This window comes from Chinchilla lanigera, unplaced genomic scaffold, assembly GCF_000276665.1.
Source record: "Chinchilla lanigera isolate Chin_1 unplaced genomic scaffold, ChiLan1.0 scaffold00023, whole genome shotgun sequence".
NCBI classification, from domain to species: Eukaryota; Metazoa; Chordata; class Mammalia; order Rodentia; family Chinchillidae; genus Chinchilla; species Chinchilla lanigera.
This window is the reverse complement of record NW_004955424.1, coordinates 19,413,332-19,423,790: the sequence shown is the minus strand read 5'-3', so window position 1 is coordinate 19,423,790 and position 10,459 is coordinate 19,413,332. Positions and strand designations below refer to the sequence as shown.

General features: G+C 39.2%; 1 protein-coding gene across 1 annotated transcript in view; it reads right to left on the bottom strand.

Moving 5' to 3' along the window:
• Positions 1 to 2,417: 2,417 nt before the first annotated feature.
• Positions 2,418 to 10,459, bottom strand: part of Rab1a (RAB1A, member RAS oncogene family) — a 27,785-nt gene continuing 19,743 nt past the window's right edge. The window contains 5 exon segments of the mRNA XM_005385692.2: positions 2,418 to 3,051; positions 3,054 to 3,237; positions 3,512 to 3,643; positions 4,891 to 4,986; positions 9,587 to 9,682. Coding sequence (XP_005385749.2) covers positions 3,008 to 3,051; positions 3,054 to 3,237; positions 3,512 to 3,643; positions 4,891 to 4,986; positions 9,587 to 9,682 — 552 coding nt within the window. The 3' untranslated portion in view covers positions 2,418 to 3,007.

Here is a 10,459-nt window from a genome sequence, read left to right as displayed (position 1 = left end):
ATGACAGGAATTCTCAATTACTTTGGACCTACTCCTTTTCCCAAGAAAGTGCTACCTTAGCTAGAGATTTAAGCTACTTTTGTTCATCTTGTTTGAAATAAATATGACTATAAAGAACGCTCTGTGAACGTGGCTGTAAATGCCACAGGAGTATTAACCCCACTGTTAACTACATCTTCAGCTATTCGGAGTTTTGCTTCAACCTAAGAAGGTGCTGCCAGTAGCACTTCCATCAGCAGGTTAGGGTTAAGAAGCCAGGCAGGTTGGCACATTGAGTTGCCATACTACAGTAAAACTTCTTAGTGATTACTTGAAATTAAAGGGATCTGTATGTACAGCGAAGTGGCAAAACTAAAGGCCAGCGATTTTAAGACTGAGTTCTTGTCATAAATACTTGGCTAAGCTCCAGCAAGTACAGCTGTTACAATACAGGGCAGTTTTTAAAACAGTGTGCGAACACACAGAAGGGTTGATGTAAGACACTGTGGAAAGGCAGTATATATGCTAAAAAGCAATTTCTATCCAAGGTCAGAGAACAGGAAGTCAGTGCTCAGACCATTATGGCTGTCCTTCTGTAAGATTTCCCCAAGGTTGCCCCTGCCTTGAACATTCTTCACTATGTAAGCTAAATTATGGCAGCCACTTATATTTAAAACATGACAGGTGATAATTCCCTTTTTATGTGAACTGGTTAGAGGCCATGGCAGCCTTGAAATGTTTATACTTGAAAATGGGGTTAAAAGTGGGATTTTTTTTCAAGAATGGACTTACTGGAATATACGTAAAAGCAAATACTGAAGCATGCTGAAATGTGTGAAGTCCTAATTTTGACTGCCATGAGGAAAAGAACATTAAGATTTTCCAAGCTATGTAAATATGCTCACGTATCCAAATAACTCATGTAATATTTTCTGATAACTTGCCAAGAATAAGCTGACAGAGTAATTTCTGCTGTTTAATTCTAAAACACACAGCATCACATAGTGTAATATTTGTTTTGTATCATTTAGCTACTTTAGAAAAGTTTGAATTCTTTACCCCTTTTATATACTGTATTGATACAGGAAAAAAACTTTAAAGCATTTAAAAAAAAAAAAAACCCAGACAGCTGCCGGTAACTCCAGGAATTTGTCAGTTGCCTTATGTAAGGATGAATAGATCCAACAAGCACGTGTATAATACAAAGTAAACTGTGATTTTATTGTGAAAGTCTCATAGATGGAAAATTAAATTGAGTATTTATTCTGTTCATTTCATTTTACAATGATCTTACCACTTATTTTTGTACCATGTATTTCAATCGCCTGTTTAGTGAAAAATAAAGAAACCTATAATTTTTGGCTTGTTTTTAACTTAAGTTTTTTCATTAAAGAGCCCCCCAAAATGTGTTGCTAACAGCCATATCTCAAGCACCCATGTCAAGAATAGTTTGGCTGTTACTTTACCCTAAGGAAATAAACTCTGACCTCTGCCACTTTTTTGGGGGGGTGGGGTGGTTCTTTTTGAGACAGGGTTTCATTATGCAGTTCAGGCTAGCCTTGAGCTCACTTTGTAGCCCAGGCTGGTCTCCAACTCGCAACGATCCACCTGCCTCAGCCTCCCGAGTGCTGGGATTACAGGTGTGCGCCACCACGCCCGGCCCTCTGCCACTTTAAAATGCCAGTGTCAGCAACAGGTTTTTTGTTTCTCACAATAAAATAAAAACAAACCCCAGGATCCTGACAGTCCTATTTAACAAAATTTTCATACATCCAGGAATTTTGCTGGGCTATTTACCTTTCATTTACCATTCCCACCTAGCATTCATGTTTCAGTTAATTTTCAGGGATATAATGTCTCAAATTGGGGCAGTCACATTTCCTGCCTTATACCATGCTGGGGCCCCCAGGCCCTGCCCCGTGTCAGGCCAGCACTCTACTGCTGAGGTCCATCCCCAGCCCCGATTCCCCGTTTTCTACTTCGATGCATAAACTTCCAACATGAATTCTACCCTTGTGAAATGAAACAGCTGACATCTTGACTCAGAGCATGGAAGAAATATCAGCACACATGACTGCTTGCCAGTTAGGTTATGCACACACTTCTACCACAGATGAATTAATAAAATGCTGACAGTGAAGCCACTTCAAGTGGTTTTAGAGAAAAACCAGATAATATGCTAGAAGTACACATCCTCAACTTGTTTTCAGTACAATTTGACCTCTTTGAATCATTGAAGTTGGTTAAATCCCTAAGCGCACAGGCACCTCCCTACCCTAGGTCTCCTAACAGGTCTGTTAGTGAGAAAGCAAATACTGGTTACTGCCCTATTGGTCTACTATTCCCTGGCTGCACACATAAATGGCTGTTTTAGGTATAACGCAAGCCTCTATTTCCCTTTAACCATAAGAATTAAAACAATACTTATCACCATACAGTTTGATATTACTTCCAATAAGTACAATATTTATTAAACATATCTTCAGTTGTTTTGTTACATAGTGTGCAACAAATTACAATATTCTGCAGCCACAAATTATATGCAGAGTATGAAGAAACTATTAATCAGATAGTGTAATCTTTCCATTTATAACTCTACAGGGAAGAACTAGCAAATCAGATCTTACATATAACATCTCACTAAACTTTATGCATGGAAAGTGACAGACACTGGTTGTGCTGTTTGATACAAAATGGCTGAACTTCATCTTCAGAAGACTAAACCTGACATCTAAACATGCCAATATAAACATCAAAACAAAATATATTCTAACCAACCACGGGAAACAGTCTGGTATCAGGAAAGCAACAAGGATTACACACATTATTTTATAAACCAGCACACAAAGGTTTAAAACAGTTCTGAAAATGAAGTTAGCTGTCTTGAGTCAGGGGAATAAAAAAAAAGTCAGTATTGACCATTTACAATCTCTGACCTTTGTGGAGACGGTAAGAATCTGTTGTAGTGCAGCTACATACAGTACAATTCAGGCAATTTTGTTTTTTCACTTGGGTTCAGATTGCAAATTCATTGCTGTGAGAAAAAGACGGAGGCAAATTTTAGCAGCAGCCTCCACCTGACTGCTTGACTGGAGTGCTCTGAATTTTAACATTGGACTTCTCTGCGCCACCAGCTGTTGCTCCAGGGCCCATTCGTTTTTTAATCTCAGCTGCCATCGTCATGAAAGACTGTTCTACATTCGTTGCATTCTTAGCACTGGTTTCCAAAAATGGAATTCCAAGGGAATCAGCAAATTCCTAAAGGAATAATAAAGCATAATGAACATTGAAAAATCTTTTTCAGTTAGTCCATTTCTACCATCTGAAATGGGAGTGAAAAAGGTCTGAAGCCGAACGACAGTACATGAATTGTCATTGTCAAAGCACTCTAGTATACGTATTTTTAAGTTAAAGTGGTTGTGGCCATCATAGGGTTCCATACCCATTCCAAATTAAAATTCACCTTCAAATTCAGTATGGGAAAAAGAAAAAAAAAAAAAAAAAAAAAAATCAAACTTAGAAACAAATATACCTTTGCTGTTGTGTAGTCTACTACTTTCTTTGTAGTCAGATCACATTTGTTCCCTACCAACAATTTGTTGACATTTTCACTGGCATAACGATCTATTTCCTGCAGCCACTGTTTGACATTATTGAAGGACTCCTAAAAAAACAAGATATTTTTACAAATAATAATACAGTTCTGGACGCAAGTGCTGTGAAGATCAAGTGTTAAGCAGCCAAAGAACCAATGAAGAATGGCTACAAAATTATGCACAACACAAGGAAAGGAGTGACTGATACATTAAATGAGTAATGAACTAGAACTTGATGAAATGTGCAGCATGAAGATGGAAAATGCTGGGGGCTGGGGATTTAGCTCAGTGGCAAAAGCGCCTGCCTGGCAAGTGCAAGGTCGTGAGTTCAGTTCCCGGTACCGGAGAAAAACCAAAAAAAAAAAAAAGGATGGAAAATGCTTTATCTGAAAGGAAAATACAGTTTTGAGGGGTTGTTGTTTTTTTGTTTTTTTTTTTTTGTCTTTTTGAGACAGGGTCTCATTATGCAGTTCAGGCTGGCCTTGAGCTCACTTTGTAGCCCAGGCAGTCTCCAACTCGCAACGATCCACCTGCCTCAGCCTCCTGAGTGCTGGGATTACAGGCATGCGCCACCACGCCTGGCAAGCTTAATATTTTTATTTAGGTTTGGTTTTCTGTGAAACGGTCTCACAGAAAGCTAGGCTGATCTAAAACCTGTGATCCTCCTGCTCTAGCCTCTTAAGTGCTGAGACTACAGGTGTACACCGACCACCAAGCCCAGTGCACTTTTGGCAGCTTTGATAGGAAAATACTAATAACCAGGCAAATTCTTTTTCATGCATAAAAGAACACATTTCCTGCCTAGATGATCAGTTATTTAATTGATGATGATGATAACTAGAATCCCTTGATCAATTAAATGTAACCCATTATTAAATTTTCTGTTTACTAAAGGAAAATGCCTTTTATGTGATTCACAGTTGTATTTGTAGTAGACAAAGTTTTCTGTCATAAAAATAATACTGATGGTTTATGAAAGTAAAAATCCCAGGACTCTGGAGATTGAGGCAGAGTGGCAAGTAGGAGCCCAGCCTGAATGACTCAATAAAACCCTCCCTCAGGGGGCTGGGGATTTAGCTCAGCGGCAAAAGCGCCTGCCTGGCAAGCGCAAGGTCGTGAGTTCCGTTCCTGGTACCGGAGGAAAAAAAAAAAAAAAACCCTCCCTCAAAATAAAAATGGCTAGGGATGTAGCTCAGTGCTAATGCCCTGGGTTTGATCCTCAGTACTAGAAGGAAGGGGCAGGGAGCAGAGAATGAATCTGACATTTATCAAAGAGTGACTTCTCTGTCACTAACAATCCTCTCTTGGAACTTACCTGATCTGTCACATCATACACAACTATGATGCCATGAGCGCCTCTGTAATAACTGGAGGTGATTGTTCGAAACCTTTCTTGGCCTGCTGTGTCCCACTATTGCAAAACAATCAAGAAAACCAAACAATTCCATTAAACTAGAGTTGGAGGAAAGTGCAAAAGAAAAACAGTTTAGTTTTCATAGTTGCGGAGATTACCAAGATTTGATACAGAAATGGCCCTTAATGCTCACAATACTGAACTGCGCCAAGTGTCAAATACCTAAAAGTTAAAAAAAAAAAGCTAATGCCTACTTAATATTTATTTATTTATATACTTAGATCTTTTTGAGACAAGGTCTTGCTATGCAGTTCAGGCTGGCATTGAGTTTACTTTGTAGCTTAGGCTGGTCTTGAACTCACAATGATCCTCCTGCCTCAGCCTCCCAAGTGCTGGGATTACAGGTGTGCGCCACCACCCCCGGCTGTACTTAATATTTAGCTGGTGGTAAAGATCCCAAAATTATAAGCTCTTCTGAGAACATAACTACGCCATGCTTTTCATATTCCCAACCTACAGCTTTTAACAGTATGAATACAGAAACAGGCCATCTTGGTTAGGAAAGTGACTAGACCCACAGCTCCATGAACAGAGTGTGGTCTCACACAAAACGCTGGCTAGTACATTTCAAATCTTGGAAAACAATGAAAGGATCTAAATCAGGTAGTAACCAGTTAAGATAGCACTTTAACTACCTCCTCAAGTGGGTATTATCTTAATCCTAGGGAAAATAACAGAAGGAGGATATTTCAAACCTTTCTGAAACTTATTTTAACAACTTACCACACTTCAGCCTTTGGGCTCTAACACCCAAAACACGTGCTCCCAGTAGTACATGTTATGGATGGGATCCAATGCCCTCCCTAGAGGCTCATGCTTACCAAGCACCGTCACTCATGGGCTTTTTCAAAGTGACTAGATCACAAGGTTTTAACTCAATGGATTATGAGATCATACTTTGATGGAATTATTGGGAGGTAACGAAAACAGACTGGATGGTAGGGAAATGACCATGGAGGCTGTATCTAGTGCCTAGCCCCTTCCTTTTAGGCTCTTTAACCCTCTCCACTCCCTTGTTGCCAGGTGCAAAGTAGCTTTCCTTCCAAACCATGATGTTTCCACCTCACCACAGACCTAAAGCAATGGAGCCACTGACCATGGACTGAAATACCATCAGCCTTATTATCTCTTCTAAGCTGTTTTTCTCAGGTCTTTGCTTACAGCAATGAAAAGCTAACTAACTACATTCATGCTCTAAATTTTTTTTAAAAAAGTGTTAGCAGGTATATGTTGGCATATGCCAACAATCCCAGCATCTGAAAGGCAAAGCAAAAGGATAGTGTTCGAGGCCATCCTGAGGCTACACAGTCAGTGCTTGTAAATAAAAATTTTTAAAAGGATTAATTGTTAAAAATACCACATATCAAACTCACAGCTGGGTGTAGTGGCGCACACCTGTAATGCCAGCACTCAGAAGGCTAAGGCAGGAGGATTGCTGTGAGTTCAAGGTCAACCTGGACTATATAGTGAGTTCAGGACTAGCCTGAACAACATAGCAAGACTGCATCTCAAAAAGCCAAAACCAAAACAACAACAACAACAAAAAAAATCAAAGGGGTAAAACAGAAAGGGTTCAAGACGTACCTCAGTGATCCCTGGTCCTAACACCATTTTTTTAAAAAGGTATAGATAGAATATACCAAAGCATTCTGTTATAAAAGTAACAGTAGTAAAGTAACATACTCTACTTCCAGAGGAAAAAAAGTAATGAAGCAAATAATCTAAAAGATTAACCATCAAAAAATAAATAAAAGATTAACAATCATTACCTAAAGAACAAAAACGTAAGTCACCACAGGCATCATTTCTGTGTTTGTGCAAACTTATGCCTGAGCCTGAGGGCTAGACTTTTAAATCTACTGTTATCATCGAGGACCCTTCGTCTCTCAGGATATACTGGAAGCATGATCAATCTAACTTCAAAACATCAGCGATCTCATTGTTCCTGCTTATTTAACACCAAGGAATCACCTACTACTGTCTTCAGCTAAAAAGTATAGATATAACTCACTTTATACAACTGTTCAAGGGGCTTAAATTAATGTCTGTAAAATACCTTTTATGGGTATTTCATAACAGGCACTGTTTTTACAGCAGTGCCTGACTGTAAAGGTTGCCCAATAAAATGTTAGTTTCCTTCCCTTCCTTGTCCAAGAACTTTCATTCCAAAAACAGCACAAGGGAAAATTTTTATTGTGACTAAAAGTTAACAATTAGCTAAATAAAGCTAAGAAACAGCATCCAAAGAGTAAGATTTTTCACATCTCTTTGCCACTCAAAAACTTTCCTGACTCAATATCCCAGCAGTAGTATTAGTATCTTCCCTTGTAACTAGGTCATCCTTTACTTATAATCTCAATCCTGTGTGCCTGGTGTAACACAGGCATTTCTACAGACATTTCGGGAGTGAATGATCGCCAATCGTATACCACTGGACTGCCTTCCCCACATTCTTGAATGTTCTATAATCATTAACTTTGATAAACACCCAAATATCACAACTGAACAGGAAACTGAAAGGAAAACATAATTAAAATAAAAATCCTACACAATCAAAACTGTGAAGGAACTAGAATACCTAATCAGGTTGCAGGTAAAATTTGCACTTAGATTTTTAAAACACCCACAATCTGCTTGTTTACTAGGTAATATGGCTACTGAGAGAGAAAATGTAGATGTGGGCTTTAATATCCTCTGGTGGGTTAATGATGAGAAGAGGCTCTGCGACCCGGAAGCCAAGAGAAAATGTTAAAAAGAAAATAAGAAAAAAAATAATAATAATAAGGGGCTGGGGATATAGCTCAGTGGCATAAACACCTGCCTGGCAAGCATAAGGTCTGGAGTTTGATTCCCAGTACAAAAAAAAATAAAATAAATTAGAGTTAAAGGCCAGGCATGGTGGCGCACGCCTGTAATCCCAGAAACTGAGTCTCAAGGGAAAAGTTACTATATGCAAGTTAAATCCTTGACTCTCTTAACAAGTAAATACCAGAATTAAACCTCAGGCATCTCCAAATTCACTACTCCTTCCAGTTCAGTGTGGCATCAGTTCCACAAAAAAGCAGTTTCTGGTTTCTTATGTTATCTCATACTAATAGCCCATGCTAAAAACTACCAAGGCAGGCACAATGGCACACAGTTGTAATCGCAGCTACTAGAGAGGCTAAGGCAAGAGGATTGCAATTTGAGGCCACCCTGGCAATATAGCGGGAACCCACCTTAATCTCAGTCATTTTTGTTTTTTTCTTTGAGACATAAGTCTCAACTACACTACTTGGGCTAGCACTGAACTCATAATCCACTCACCTCTTTTTTTTCTTAAGTTTGCGGGGATGAGTTGAGACAAGGTCTCTCTATATAGCTCAGGCCGGCCTTGAACTCACTAACCAGGCTGCTTTTGAACTCACGGCAATCCTCCTGCCTCAGCATCCCAAGTGCTAGGATTGCAAGAATATATATATATTCCCATGCCTAGGTTTTTTTACTTTATTTTAGAGATATACTCTTGCTAAATTGCCCAGGTTGGGCTCAAATTTGGCATCTTCCTGCCCTAGTCTCTCATGCAGCTGAGATTACAGGCATGTGCCATCATGCCCAGCTGATATTTTTTTTAAACCACAGATATGACCGCACTGGTAGTACCCATAGTCATATTAAAGAGACACAACTGAACTATTGCAATTGCCAATATCTGATTAGGCACTGGGGACATGAGACTGGATGAAGGGGTATACAGCACAGGGACACAATATACTGAAGACAGAGAGCTATGGATCACTTGGTCCTGCCTGTAACTTTAGCTAAACCACTAAATTTCTCAGAGTGAAATGCCTATGTTAAAAAAAGGTATGCCTGCCAGGCATGGTGGCACACACCTGTAATCCCAGCACTCAGGAGGCTGAGGCAGGAGGATCACCATGAGTTCGATGGGCTACATAGGGAGTTCAAGGCCAATCTGACTACATGGTGAGACCCAGTTCTCTAAAAAAAAAAAAGAAAAGAAAGTTTCCTCCCAACAAAATTCTGTCTTTAAAGATTTGGTAAGTAGTACCTTAAAAAAGGTTAAAAGAACCAAATAAATACATTCTTCTTCAACTAAGCCACATAGGAAGAGCCTCTCCTCAGTTACCTCTAATGTTCCACAGCAGTCACCACAGTAAAAAGGGTTTAACACTTTAAGACAAACTTAACTCAGAGAACCACTATTTAAAAAAAACACAACTAGGACCAACTTTGACTTAAAACATGAATTGTCTGCTTTAAGAAGAAACTTCAGTGAGGTATAGTTCATAAGTTGAGTGCATGCTTAACGTAAGAGGCCCTAGCTTCGATCCAATGAATAGGGAGAAGGGAAGGAGGGGAGGAGAGAGTGGGAAGGAAGGAAGGAAGGGAGGGAGGGAGGGAGGGAGGGAGAGAAGGAACCCTGAACTTGCAGCACTCTTACCGCCTCAGCCTCCCAAGTGCTGAGATTACAGGTGTGTGCCATCACACCCCACAGATGCCTGATTCTTCAGAGTCTTTACATTCAATTTTTGTCAGTGTATTACATATATATAAATAATACATTCAAAAAAATTTTCAACCAAAAATCACTTACAATTTGTAGCTTGATTGTTTTCCCATCTAACTCTATAGTTCTTATTTTGAAGTCTACACCAATTGTGCTGATGTAGCTTTCTGTATATGTATCATCCTGAAAAGAAAAAGTTGAAAATGAAAATCAAGGTTCAATAGGTAAATAGCATTTAATTTTATGTACAGTTTATAAAAAACTTTTAAAGTACAGCATGCTGATAGCCATTCAATCCTATTCCAGTATGTACGTTGATTAAAAAGCACTGACAAGCTAAGTTTCTTTTTCATTAAGATTTGCTCTAATTTTTAAATTTCTTTTGACATAGTGCCTTACTAGTCTAGGCTCGCCTTGAATCCCCCAGGCTCACCTAGAACTCTTGATCCTCCTGACTCAGCCACATCAAGCGTCAGGATTACAGGCGTGCAGTACCATGCCCAGTTTCTTGGCAAGTTCTTTTACATATATTGTGCAGGAAAAAAATTTTTGAATTTTCAGGGATTACAATGGCTTCCTGGGTTCAAGTGTCACACTCCAGAGTTACTGGGACTATAGCGGGGGAGGGGGGGGGTGGTGGTATGTGTGTGTGTGTTTCTAATTGCTAAACAATAAACTTAACACTACTCACCCATCCAGTTTATTCACCACAAAACAATGACCAGCATACTCTGCTCTTGTGGACATTTTTTAAAAAGTCAACTGTATTCCTAGTTATTGGTCTCCTAACTTCAGATATAATGCACACAATAGCTGGGCATGATGACATATGCTGTCACCCCCTGAATTCTAGGTTAATGCATATTCAAGCCAATCCTGGGCAACTTAGCAAGACCCTGCGTCTCAAAATTTAAAAAATAATAAAAATAAAAATAAAAGAGAAAGAAAGAGAAAGAAAGA